Genomic DNA, 14,107 nt, shown 5'->3' with positions numbered 1-14,107 from the left:
GTTTACAACTTTTGAATATTATTTTTTGTGTGAACCTAAGTTTATTTGTCTGGAATAATACTCTAGAAGTACAGTTGCTGGGTCTTCCATCTAGGTTTGTAGACATTGCTGTACTCTTTTCCCAAATAGCTGTCCCATTTTACATTCTCACCAGCCATGTGTGATTGATTCAGTTTCTTCACATCTTGGTCAGCACTTGGTATTGTAACTTTTTAATTTTAATCATTCTGTTAGATGTGTCATGATATCTCCTAAATTTTTGTAGATTTCTTTTTCTTGTTTATCAACTGATTGGACACTGGTGGGTTTTACCTATTTGTGTAGAACCAGCTATGGATTGGATAGTTGATTTGTGTGAATGGGAGTAGGTACAAGCTATTTCTTTTTTTTTTTCTTGAATATCTTTAAAATAGCTACTTGTTGAAGATTTAGCACTTCTTACACTGCACAAATTTGGGGCTGTTGGGCTCTTTCTCCATGGACAAGGTCACAGTTGCCTGAGGGGAGCCCCAGCTTCAGCTTCGTGCTTCTCCTGGAGCAGCTTTCTCAAAGGGCCTTCTGTCTAGGGTGCTTCTCTATATCATCTGAATAGACTTAGCATGTGTACTTTCTGTTTTAAAGACCACGTCTTATTATACATCTGTATCTTGTAATGTTTGTGTTTCTCATTCAGAGATAAAGTTTACATTTCCTTATTCCTTCTTCCAGGCACCTGGTCCTTTCCTTAGAGGCAGCCATTCATTACAGTTTCTTACGTCTTCTTATAGAGCTCCCCATGCATTGTATAGGATTCATAGATATGTGTGTACTAGCTGCCTCTGTTGCATCCCCACCTCCTTTGCTGCTTATTTCACTTGATGTTGTATCTTGGGGAGATCATTCCATATCATTATCCATTTTTAGTAGCATTTCTGCCTGACTGTGAAAGCAAATTATAGTAAATTTGGAGAATATGGTGTCTAGTAGAAATAGTCAACAGTATAAAGTTGAAAATAAAAGTAGTTGCTGTGCATGATTGAGTTTATATTGTCCACACATTTTTTTAATTCTAGTTTTTTTTCTTTAGGATTTTTTTTGTATGTCATTTGTATAACTTTTTAAAAACATGCAAAATGCAACCATATCTTGTTAAAATTAATGTACATAAGCAATAAAAAGATTAAAAAGACACACGAGAATGATAAGCAGTAAATTCAGTATAGTGTAACCTCAGCAGGGTGGGGATGAAAAGGAATAATCGAGTACATGGTGGCTCCAAACGCACCAGTCACATGACCTGAAAAGGGAAAGAGCCAGAGCAAGAATGGCCAGGTGTTCAGATTTCACAGACCTGGCACAAGTCTTGGGCATTTGTGGTAATTCTTTGTGTGCTCCTCATTCACTTCACCTGACTTTTCTTTACTACTTGAGGTTTAATTCCCCCATTTGTGTATTTATCTGCTAATTTTCTGTTTACCATCTGTCTACCCTCAACTAATAATATCAGCTTCCTGAGATTTTTTTCAAGAGCATTTTTGCAAGTCATTTAAATGTTTTTGTAAATGTCTTTTTTTTTTTTTTCCTTAAAGAGAAAACTTTTCCTTTACAAAGGGCATTTGATAAGAGTTTTTGGAGGGCTGCCCTGGCTGGCCTGGTGGCATAGTGATTTAGTTGGTGTGCTCCACTTTGTCAGCCTGGGGTTTGCCAGTTCGGATCCTGGGCGTGGACCTACACACCGCTCATGAAGCCATGCTGTGGTGGCATCCCACATATAAAATAGAGAAAGATTGGCACAGATGTTAGCTCAGTGACAATCTTCCTCAAGCAGAAAGAGGAAGATTGGCAACAGATCTTTAGTTCAGGGCGAATCTTCCTCAGCCAAAAAAAAAAAAAAAGAAACTAAAAGTCACCTGTGATCTGCCATCTAAAGATTGCATCATTGATCACATTTTGGTACAAATCCTTTCGTGTTATTTATATTTATTTTAGTATTTGCACATTCCTCTGACTGATCAGTTTCACAACCCCTATGTGTGTTGTCTGCAGTTCCCGGCCTACAGGGAAAGGGGTGGAAGGACTTGCAAGAGTCGGATCCCGAGCAGCTCTCTCCTTTGCCTTTGCATTCTTACGCAGGGCCTGGCGGTCAGGTATGTGTAGCGTGTTGTTCTCTTTCCCTGCTATATCAGGAGACTTGGATTCTCTTCTCATTTCTGCCACCACATGCCCTTGGGCCTGGGTGCTTGAGGCCTGGGAGCATCCCATATGCTCTCTCTGCCTCATTTTCCTTCTTTGCAAAATGAGAGACTTCAGAGTCTACTGGATCTTTCAGGTCTGCGCATCTTAAAAAAATAGTGTGTGTATGCACACACATCTCAGGTAAACCACTGCAGTCCCTTAATACCGATTTATTTTCTAGGAGAGCAATAAGTTAGGATTGCTCATGTGAGAGTCATAAAATAAAGAATTGCCTTTGGGCAACTATATTAAATTTTAGCCTTGAATTCTTGGAGTATCTCATCGAGAGGAAAGTGAGGGATTGAAAATGTGACAATGGTGTCCTTCTCATGCTGAGGGGTAGGAGACCCGTCTGGGAAAATGAGAGCTTTCCTTGTCAGTGCTGCCTGAGGAATGAGTGGGCTCCTGTAATCCATGTTTGTGCCCAGGGGAGGATGCAGACCTATGCAGTGAGCTGTTGCAGGAGTCCTTGGATGCCCTGAGAGCCCTGCCTGAGGCCTCGCTCTTCGATGAGAGCACAGTGTCCTCTGTGTGGCTGGAGGTGGTAGAAAGAGCAACCAGGTTCCTCAGGTCCGTCGTGACAGGGTGAGTTCTTTCTTTTCACGTCTTCCTGTGTGAATGGTTATAGCATGTTTTAAAGTTTCATCTCCCTTTTTATCTTTAGAGCTAAGAAACTTAGTAGGTTTCCCCAGAGTGCTGGTGAAGGCATTGCCACAGGGTTAGGGCTGGGGGCTCTGAAAATAGGCTTGGAATTAATGGCAAAAATTCAACTGTAATGTTGATGTTGAAAGAGCCTCCCTCCTCCATCTTGGGCTAAGAAGATTTGTTATTTATTATTGAAGAAGATTGAAAATTCTTAATTATTTCTTTGATCAGAGATAAAAGTAAGCATAGACGTGTTTTTGCCTATAGATTCTTAGGTGGTTTTAGAAATGGATTCTTTTCCACTTCTGTAGAGGAGTGTTGAATACTCTAATAGCCTTACATGTCATTGTAACTGAGAACATATCTAAACATTTTTCTACTCATGATTTGAATAATGATACAAATAATTTTGTGCTACAGAAAGTTGGAATATATCTGCTGATGTCATCGTCTTTTAGTATCTGAATGAAGACTTTTTAATTTCTATTTATTTATTGATTTATTTGTTTATTTTTTGAGGAAGATTAGCCCTGAGCTAACTGCTGTCAATCCTCCTCTTTTTGCTGAGGAAGACTGGCCCTGAGCTAACATCCTTGCCCATCTTCCTCTACTTTACGTGTGGAATGCCTACCACAGCATGGCTTACCAAGCCATGCCGTGTCTGCACCTGGGATCCAAACTGGCGAACCTGGGCTGCCGGAGAGGAACATGTGCACTTAACCACTGTGCCATCGGGCCAGCCCCTGAATTAATACTTTTAATAAAAGCATATCTTTACAAGTTAATTGTCTACTTTAAAATTTCTGATTAAATTTGAGTAGCAAGTCTCAGAAACTTGATTAAAATATTAAAAATACATTTCTCCATGGGAGAGAGAACATAATTAACTTAACATTTTAGTGTTATTTTAAGCGTGCTGTCTTTAAGCTCCGACATTGCTTTGTTCCTGTATCCACTGTTGTCATTTCAGGGATGTTCATGGAACGCCTGGTACCAAAGGACCAGGAAGCATCCCCCTGCAGGACCAGCACCTGGCCCTGGCCATCCTGTTAGAACTGGCTGTGCAGCGAGGCACGCTGAGGTGAGGGGTACCGCAGGCTGGGAGTACTTCAGGGAAACACCTCTGTACCCAAACATCTGAATCATTTGTGATTGTAGCCAACATGTGGTGTTCTGTAATCAAAGTGCCTTGTCGCAGGACCCTCTCTTCTTTCAAACCTGGGTACACTTAGGTTTTCTTCACTTCCTTTTTTATGTTCAACTTTTAGTAGTCTAGGAACTGGGTTTTTTCCTCTTAATCTTCTTCAAATAATTATTTTTATTCCATTAATTTAAGGTCCTAGAAATTCCCTGTAGAAAGTGCTATTTGAGCTTCTTAACTGGCTTTATATTTCTTATCCACAGAAGATAGATGTCTTGTGCTAAAAGCTTGGTGTTAATTCTGTGATTTTACTGCCAAGAATTGTTTTTCTTGCATTATTTTAGTTTCCTTTCAAATCTAAAGTATTTCTTCAATTCTATTTAGCTGTCTGCTTTTATGTTTGAACCAAGGCAAAAAAATGTTAACATGTTTTTTACTAGAGCATAAAGATATTTTCTCTTTCAGCCAAATGTTATCTGCCATCCTGTTGTTGCTTCAACTGTGGGACAGTGGGACACAGGAAACTGACAATGAGCGGTCTGCCCAGGGCACCAGTGCCCCCCTTCTCCCTTTGCTGCAGAGATTCCAGAGTATCATCTGCAGTAAAGATGCCCCTCATACAGAGGGTGACACTCATGTAAGTGTCATAATGAGGCCTTCCATTTAACTAGCTCTTGTCATTTCAGTTATCGTATGTGAGTTAGACTTTTTTTTTTTTTTAAGATTTTATTTTTTCCTTTTTCTCCCCAGCCCCTCGGTACATAGTTATATATTCTTCGTTGTGGGTCCTTCTAGTTGTGGCATGTGGGACGCTGCCTCAGCGTTGTTTGATGAGCAGTGCCATATGCGCGCCCAGGATTCGAACCAACGAAACACTGGGCCGCCTGCAGCGGAGCACGCGAACTTAACCACTCGGCCACGGGGCCAGCCCCGAGAGTTAGACTTTTATAAACAAGACCAGAGCACATGTCCATGACATTGGTTGTCTCTAGAAGGGGGTGTGAATTTGGTGGTTACAACAGCAAGTCAGATGTGGGACAGGTGTGGGAGGTCATGGGGTGAGTTACAGTTGATGCAGCGAAATATCACATTAGCACCTTAGCATTCTCTGCACCAGTTGAAGCAACTGGTGAGTGGCCAGAGCTTTCTCTGTTCTGTAGACCCTGGGCTCTGTTTGTTCTGAATTGTGTATATTTAGTAGGAAGAATATATTTGTTGATATTTATCAACTTGTACTCTTAGAGAGACCCATCTGCTGCCTTGTTGACCACATAGGTTTCTTTCTGCTGAACTGGACCCATTGAGCCTTTGTTTTTGTGGCTTTAGTACTTGTGTGTTCCCAGCAGCCACTCATGTCTTGCTTTGGTTGTGATGGGGAGTGAGTTTAAGATGCTGTGGAAGGTGTAAAGAAGGTGGGCTTACTTTCATGAGGGAGCAAGTTAGTAGAGGTGTGAAGATGGTTAAAGGTCCTGGTGATACTTCAGGAACACAGTGTGACAGTCAAGCAGTTTCTTATGGGCACTTGCAGTGATAATGCGGCAGGGGTTGGGGTGCAGTGCAGGGAGTTGAGGCTCACCTGGAGAGGGAAAGAGTATGTGTCTGGTTCAGAGGAAGTGCTCTACCATGAGGTCTCACTGTCTACGTTGAGAGTACACATATGTATAGTTGCCCAGTGATTAATGCTTATTTGTTTTGACCTTGCTTAGGGGAGCCAGATTAGTCTTCCTCCTCCATATGCCATTTATGGAGAAGATCTCAGATCAGTGAGTGCCAGATCTGTCAGCAACACAGAGCCATGTCTAAAGTGCACACTTTTAAATAAATATTAGTAAAAGAGCATTGAACAGCATGGCTCACTTTGTTGGCTCTTTCTCTCTGTGGGGTACCTAAGTTGTCACTGTGTCTAATCCTAGGATGCTGAGGCTGGTGGTAGGACAGGGCCTGCCTGGGCCCCAGGTGAAAGCCCCTGGGACTGCTGCTTTTTAGAGGTACCAGTTTGCTTTTGCAGGTCTTTTCTGGAAAGACTTAGCCATTCCATTATGAACTTTCAGCTTAATTTTTTTCTATCACTTGGCAGTCTTTAATGATAATAAGGCTATTCTGCCTTTAGAAGAATTAGAATTATTACTTAATAGGCAAATAAAATTAGGTTTTCTTCAGAGTGGACAGTATTTATAAAAAAATTAAGTGGTTTTTGTTTTCAGTTTTCAAAGCCAGGTTGTACTGTAGTGCTGTGTTCCCAGGAAGCTTGCTCTGCGTTCTTCCAACGGTCTTTGGGGCAGTGAGGCTATAGGTTGGCTGGGGTGTGTCATTGACCTGTGCAAAGTTGGCACATGGATGATGGATATATGCAGTCGTACAGCAAGTATATAAGTGTATAGATGTGCAGTGCTAATGCATCACCAGCACTTCTCATTTGATGGCCCAAAGGAGTAGATTTACAGATAACACGTAACTGTGAATACCAAAATATCAAAAGTGGTTAAAGCATACTTTGAGTTTTTCCACCGTTTCTGAAGATGCTTGTGTACTTTTCTTCTCTAGCTTCTGTCTGGCCCCCTGAGCCCCAATGAGAGTTTCCTGAGGTATCTTACTCTTCCACAAGACAATGAGCTCGCCATTGACCTGCGACAAACTGCGGTTGTTGTCATGGCCCACTTAGACCGCCTGGCTACTCCCTGTATGCCGCCTCTGTGTAGCTCTCCGACATCTCATAAGGTGTGTGTGATAGTGATGCTTATTATTTGTATGTTATACAGGTATACCACTCCTAGATTCTCATTCTGTGCTTGTGTGTGTGTAGACTCACTTTCTCTGGTTTTGAGGGTGGAGTTGGCCTACAGCTTTTAAACATGTGTACAGTTTGAGGTATTTTCTTTCTTTTTTTTTTTTCCTTTTCTAGCCCAAAGCCGTCCGGTACGTAGTTCTGTATTTTTCAGTTGTGGGTCCCTCTAGTTGTGGCACGTGGGACACCGCCTCAGCGTGGCTTGGTGAGTGGTGCCATGTCCGCGCCCAGGATTCGAACTGGTGAAACCCTGGGCTGCTGAAGCAGAGCACATGAACTTAACCACTCGGCCACGGGGCTAGCCCACAGTTTGAGGTGTTTTCAGTGTTAGAGTGAGTAATGAGCAAGCTGAGGTGCACAGGGTTAAGGACCCAACTCATTGTCCCAGGTTCCAGATTCGGGAGGCACATCCTCAGAGAACTCTCCTTTATCCACACAGCCACATGCCACCCTACCATCCCAGGGAGGTTCCAGTGCCTTTTTTGTATGCTAAGAGCTCTGAATGTGGGCTCTCTATAATGCTGGTTATAGCGGTGATGACACTAATTTACATTTGTAGAGAACCTGCCTGGACACACCCATTGAGGACCACACATGCAGTCACATCTGGTCATCACAGCATTGCCCCATTGTATCAATGGGAAGACTGCCATTTGGAGAGGCAGTGAGCTTTGCCATGGTCACACAGAATAATCCTAGTTTTGAATCCAGGTTTTTCTAACTTTTTATTTAATATGAACAGTTTTTATTTCATTTAACAGTCATTTTTTTTTTCTAAATAAGTAATAAATTCTCATGGTTCAAAAATCAAAATTGAATGCAAAGATGTGCTTTCTTGCCCCTCATCTACCCAATTTTTCACCTGTAGCTTCTCACTTTTCTAGTCTCTCATGTATCCTTTCAGTGTTCTCTGAAATGAGTATGTTAGTGGTAGCTTATTTTTTTCACTGAGCAGTATGTGCTGAGTAGCTTTCTATATCAATAAATAGAGCTTCTCCCTTTACTTATTTATTTTTTAAAAAATTGTTGAGATCATATTGGCTTATAGCATTGTGTGCATTTCAGATGTACATTATTATATTTGTTTCTGTATAGACTGCATTGTGTTCACCACCAATAGAGTAGTTTCCATCGGTCACCATACATATGACCCCCTTTCCCCCTTTCTCTCTCTCCCCAGCCCTTCCCCTCTGGTAACCACCCATCTGTTATCCTTATCTATGTGTTTGTTTGTTTATCTTCCACATATGAGTGAAATCATATGATATTTGTCCTTCTCTGTCTGACTTATTTCACTTACCATAATACCCTGAAAGTGTTATGGTTGTCGAAAATGGCATAATTTTGTCTCTTTTTATGGCTGAGTAGTATTCTGTTGTGTGTGTGTATGTATACCACATTTTTTTAATCCATTCATCTGTTGATGGGCCCTTGGGTTGCTCCCACATCTTGGCTGTTGTGGATAATGCTGCGTTGAACATAAGGGTGCATATATCTTTTTGAATTAGTGATTTCGTTTTCTTTGGATAAATACCCAGTCTATTCAGGCGAGAGAAACAAAAGAAAAAATAAACAAATAGGACCACATGAAGCTAAAAAGCTTCCTCACAGCAAAGGAAACCACCAACAAGATGAAAAGACACAACCCACAAACTGAGAGAAAATATTTGCAAGTCATATATCTGACGAAGGGTTAATTTCCCCTTTTTTTTTTAAGCAGCTCAGTATTCCACGTGTGGATGTAGCATGATTTTTTTAACCAGTCTCCTATTGGTGCACACTTATGTTGCCAGAAGTTTGCTGCTCAAATGGTGCATCTATGACTAACCTTGTACATTTGTTCCTCTGTGTGTATGCACATATGTGCCAGCATTGATGTACCTGATGTGGGTGGACACATTAGCTGATTATCACCAAATTACTCACATACAGCTTGATCCTTCTCACGCTCTCATGGTAGGGACACTTGTCTCCCAGCCTTGTGCTTAGGCTTTTGGATTTCTGCCTCTTAATGGTGTGAAATGGTAACCTGATAATGGTTTTGGGATTTTTAAATGTGTTTAAGGTCTACTTCTACTACATTTTAAGGCTCTGTTAAAATGAAATGCTGTGAAAAAATAATCTGTTTAGTCACTTTATCTTATCTGTTAACTGAGGTAATATGGAGTGTTATGAGTTATTTTGATGTTTTGAATCAGCTCCTTTCTTTACTTGCTTTGTGTTTATCTTATAGTATCTCAGTGTTACTCCTAGCATAAATTATTCTTTCTTTTGGCTAAGAAAGGCATTTTTTTGCTGCTATAAAAAATTGTTTACTTAATTTGTTATCTTACAGGGATCATTGCAAGAGGTCATAGGATGGGGTTTAATAGGATGGAAATACTATGCCAATGTGATCGGTCCAATTCAGTGTGAAGGCCTTGCCAACCTGGGGGTCACACAGATCGCCTGTGCAGAGAAGCGCTTCCTGATCTTGTCAAGGAATGGCCGCGTGTACACGCAGGCATATAACAGTGACACGCTGGTGGGTGTTCTGGGACATGTGCCTGAATTGCTTCTCTTGGGGATGGATTCTCTGTGGATGCTATGGAAGTCTAGTGTTTCTTTAAATCATTTGCTTTCTGAAGACTTATAAGCATCTGTTTATTGTATATTATTGTTCATGTTTAATAATCTCAGTCATAATCATTACTGTTAAGATTTGGGGGCAGAATTTCTTAGTTGTTAAGATCAGGAACTCCTTATAGTGACACTCATTGCCAATCATGGTTCTCTTTGGAAACTGACTTTCCAGATGTAAACTCATTTGACTTTGGGGTCTGGGCAGTAACAAATGAGGGAGTTGGCAGATTGAGATGTGTGTATTCCTGTTAAAGGAAGCTCTTCATCTCGAGCTGTGCATTTCCATTGTGCAGACGTGGCCTAGTCATGTTGCAGAGTGCTTGTAGGCTGCCTGCCATTCTGTTGGTGTTGGGTGGGGTAGCTGGACTCCCGGCCTGGCAATTGCCAGAGACTCATGTTCTTTCTGTTCAAGGAGGATTTGTTAAAGTGAGATACACAATTGTGGGGAGAATCATATGTTTTCATTGTCTTTGGACTGCTTACTAATTTTCTTCCTGTTTTTACCCTTTTAGGCCCCACAGCTGGTCCAGGGTCTTGCCTCCAGAAACATTGTAAAAATTGCTGCCCATTCCGATGGTCACCACTACCTGGCCTTGGCAGCCACTGGAGAGGTGTACTCCTGGGGTTGCGGGGATGGTGGACGGCTGGGCCACGGGGACACCGTGTATGTATGGCCCGTTCCTGTAACTGACACACTCTTTGTGTTGCTATATCCAAAATAGAGTGGGAAGGAAAAGTGTGGCTAGGTGTTTTCCAGCTGCTCTGACATGGTGGGCTAGGATGGAGAGGGCTACCAATGTGTCTCAGCCCCGAGTGACACTCCAGGAGCTCTCCTTGTGGCATAGAGGGTGACATCAGTTGTGGCATAAAGCTGCATACATTTGTGCTCTTCTCCCCCAGCTTGAACACTTCCAGCTTTTGCTGCTCCTATTATAGCTATACATACTGCACCCACACCATGGAAGTTTCTAAAGCAAATCCCACACTACTGTTCTTTTCATTCACAGACACTTCATCGTTTCCCTATCAGATAAGGTCCCCTCTTCCTAGAGCCATAATATCATTTTCACAGATACAAAAATCAATAGTTTCTTAATATCCTATTTTGGGGAAGCTTTTGATTATTGTGAGGGACCAGAAATAAAACAGAAAATGGTTGTTCTAAATGCACTGCAAGGTTGTAAAAATGGAGTTCTGACAGCTGCCACAGAGTGATGGGAACCCTTTTATATGTTGCTATCGTGAGTGGAACCTGGTGAAGAAAACTTTGACCTCAGGTTAAAGTTGAAGATGCAGCCACTTCAAGGGTGTCAAGGCCATGAGCAGGCGTGGGCAGCAGCAGAGTCTGTAGGAGACTGGCCCGTACTCACTTCAGGGTAGAGATGGACATCTCCTGGACGAATCCCAAACCATGAAAAAGCAGAGTGATGCATATTATGTGTTAGTATTCAGCAGAAATATTCCTAACTTGACCATATTTTAAGGAATTCAGACAAATGTGGTAAATGATAGTAAAAAACAAAGGGTGTTTTAAGTACAAAATTTAGAATTGCTACTCTCAGAGTGGAAGGTGGTGGGATTGGCGTAGGGCACCCAGGACTTGAAAGGATTGAGGTACAGGACATCCTTTATGTTATTTATAATTTAGTATGCAGAAAGTGTTTTCATAATAAAACAATACTCAGTTGAGATTGAGTAACTTGTCCATTGTTGGAGGAATTGAGGGGAGGAAAAGATATCAGTTCAGTTGACAGGAGTTGGAGAGAAACTTTGTAGGGGTTGAAACTTGAGGTGAACAGAAGGGAGAAGTGCTACCAGAGTAAGTCGTTGGCTGTCCCTGTGCCCCTGTGCACTTCTGCCTCTGTGCACTTATTTATTTTGCTGAGTGGTGGGTCAAAGTGAGTAAACCATGTCTTCGGAGAGGCTAGAGTGAGTGTTACCAATCACAGTAAACATATTCTGGATTATAAGCATAGAGTATTTATCTAATTTTGAAAGTGTAGAATCAACCAGTAACACTTTTCTACCCAATTAATCCTTACTGCCTACCGCTTTTTTATTTGTAAAATATAAATTACAGTGTGATTAGTAGATGTTGTTCCTCATTTCCTCCTCATTTATTTAACAAATATGTATAAATTTCAACCATCTGCATGAGGTTTACAGATCCATCAGTTTTTAAGTGCACAATTTGATGAGTTTCAGCAAATTGCATACAGCTGAGGAACCACCACAACTGAGATACAGAGCATTTCTGTTGCCCCTGCTACTTTCTTTGGACGCTTTTGTAGTCACCCCTGCCCCTGACTTCCATCACCTGGCAACCACTATCTGCCCTCTGTCACTATGTGGTATTTTGTCTCTTTCCCTTAGCAGTGTTCCTGAGCTTCAGCTGAGTTATTGTCAGTAGTTCCTTCTTCCCTGTTGCTGAATGGTCTGTCTATGGATGGGCCACCATTTTGGACCACTGTGAGCAAAGCTGCTGTGGACTTGATTGTATGTGTCTTTAACAGACACAGTTTTGATATTCCTGCGGAATGCCATGCTTATGCCTGCTTAACAAAAAAATCATGGAGGTGTTATGTGTTTGTATTCTATATTCCTTAATTATTTCTTAAGACACCCAAAAGGCGAAACTGTCTTAATGCTCTGGTAGTTTATTCCTGAGAGTGAATTTTCTTTGCTAACACTAATAGGAAATTCTTAGAAGGGTGTTCACATTTGTTCCCTTTCTCTCTACAGGCCTCTGGAGGAGCCTAAGGTGATCTCCGCTTTCTCTGGAAAGCAGGCCGGGAAGCACGTGGTGCACATTGCATGTGGAAGCACATACAGCGCAGCCATCACTGCCGAGGGGGAGCTGTACACCTGGGGACGAGGGAACTACGGCCGACTGGGCCACGGTACGTCTGTTCTGAGCCAGCTCAAGCATGCAGTGGGAGGGTGCCTCTTATGAGGGACTTGTGGTAATGATAGTCCTGTCTATTTGAAGGCTCCAGTGAAGATGAGGCCGTTCCGATGCTGGTAGCTGGGCTTAAAGGACTGAAGGTCATCGACGTAGCATGTGGGAGTGGGGATGCTCAAACCCTGGCTGTGACTGAGAACGGTATGTAGGGTTCAAGCTGCCCTGGGTAGGTTCTCAGGATGAGGAGGACCGCTCCCCTGGAGGGAGCAGAGGAGTAGAGTGAACTTCATGTTCCATCTTTGAGTGAGTTTGCACCTCAGTGTTCTTAGGAAAGGTCCAGAAGTTACAGGACTTGTAATTTCCATTGCCTGGAGCCAGAGAACTAGTTAGCAGCTACCATCCTTCTTTGATCGTTTTATGTTTTAGCAGAAAATGAGAGGTGAAATTGAATAATTGACTTTCTCACTCATTCCTGGTTATTATTACTACATTTCCTTATGCTAAGCCCTGCTTGACTTCCTGTGGAAAGTTCTGCTTAGTCTGTTTATGTGTGTTCCACAGTATGATGCTATGTTGCATGCTTGTTTTAAATTTAGTTTTGTATTTGTGTTCATTAGTGAGATTGTACTCATTTTACTTTTTTTGAGGGTACGTTCTTCAGGTTTGATGGTTAGAATCATGTTGATCTTTTAAACTATGTTTGTCAGTATTGTGGATATCTGTCCTCAGAGTCATGGAGTCTGTCTGTCAGAATCTCTGGGGAGCCTCTCAGCTTGCATTCTCCTCCAGAAGTTGAATGGCAGATTGGGAATTGACTGACTTCTGGGAGTGTCTTTGGTGAGAGATCAAAGATCATTTCAGGCACTTCATTTCCACAGAGGTCTCACCCCACTGAAGAGATAGACATAAAGTCATCTTTCTTCTGCTCTTCTGAGTCTTAGAGAAAAGGTGTCTCTTCAGATATCTGAAAGGTCTTGTCTTCTGGCGTGAGGCTGGCCAAAAAGCGCCATCTTGTTGTGAAGTGTCTGTTATTGAGTGATTGATGTATCTTACAAACCTCTTAACCAGGAAGTCTTTTTTAAAATAAGCCTTACTAGGATTTGTCCTTGTATTCTTTGTGTGAAACTGCAGTGTAAGTAAAACCATATGGTGATAGTTCGACTAAATTGCCTTGCCTGGGGACTGTACATGCTGTTTACCTCACACTTGTGTTTCTTTTTTTGGGGGCGGGGGGGGGTAGGAAGACTTGCCCTGAGCTAACATCTGATGCCAATCTTCCTCTTTTTTTTTTTTTTTTGCTTGAGGAAGATTAGCCCTGAGCTAACATCTGTGCCAATCCTCCTCTACTTTCTATGTGGGATGCCTCCACAGCATGGCTGATGAGTGGAGTAGGTCCATGCCCAGGATCTGAACCCGTGAACCCAGGCTCCCAAAGCAGAGCACATGGAACTTTAACCACTCTGCCATGGGGCTGGCCCCCACACCCGTGTTTCTTTGGTGCAGATGTCACAGGGAAATGTCCCTGCTACGTGACTATTTTTTGAGATGACTAGTACAGTAAAGCATCCTTCTTGTGCAATCTGGCACTGGGTGACAGGCTTGCTGAAAACACTGGTGAAAGTGAGGATTGCCAGCTGGGCTGTGTCAACAATAGGCATTTTAGCCAAAGCGTATAAGTGGTGCACGTACTCTCTGATCTTTCTGAGTGGGTCTGCTGAGTTGAGCATTGCTGCTTTTCTTTCATTGACCACCTTCTAGTGTATCATCTCCAATATCAGCTTAGATGAGGAGTTGGCTG

General features: G+C 42.2%; 1 protein-coding gene across 5 annotated transcripts in view; it reads left to right on the top strand.

The window, feature by feature from the left end:
- Window positions 1-14,107, top strand: part of HERC2 (HECT and RLD domain containing E3 ubiquitin protein ligase 2) — a 272,108-nt gene that overhangs the window by 78,456 nt on the left and 179,545 nt on the right. For all 5 annotated transcript variants that reach the window (XM_070497080.1, XM_014829918.3, XM_070497069.1 and 2 more), the window contains exons 6-14: window positions 2,026-2,126; window positions 2,643-2,799; window positions 3,830-3,940; window positions 4,466-4,637; window positions 6,545-6,718; window positions 9,121-9,309; window positions 9,920-10,071; window positions 12,150-12,307; window positions 12,397-12,510. In XM_070497080.1, coding sequence (XP_070353181.1) covers window positions 2,026-2,126; window positions 2,643-2,799; window positions 3,830-3,940; window positions 4,466-4,637; window positions 6,545-6,718; window positions 9,121-9,309; window positions 9,920-10,071; window positions 12,150-12,307; window positions 12,397-12,510 — 1,328 coding nt within the window. The remainder of the gene's footprint in view (window positions 1-2,025; window positions 2,127-2,642; window positions 2,800-3,829; window positions 3,941-4,465; window positions 4,638-6,544; window positions 6,719-9,120; window positions 9,310-9,919; window positions 10,072-12,149; window positions 12,308-12,396; window positions 12,511-14,107) is intronic.

This window comes from Equus asinus, chromosome 2 (assembly GCF_041296235.1).
Source record: "Equus asinus isolate D_3611 breed Donkey chromosome 2, EquAss-T2T_v2, whole genome shotgun sequence".
Classification (NCBI taxonomy): domain Eukaryota; kingdom Metazoa; phylum Chordata; class Mammalia; order Perissodactyla; family Equidae; genus Equus; species Equus asinus.
Note: the sequence above shows the minus strand (reverse complement) of the source record. Positions and strands in the feature narration are given on the sequence as shown.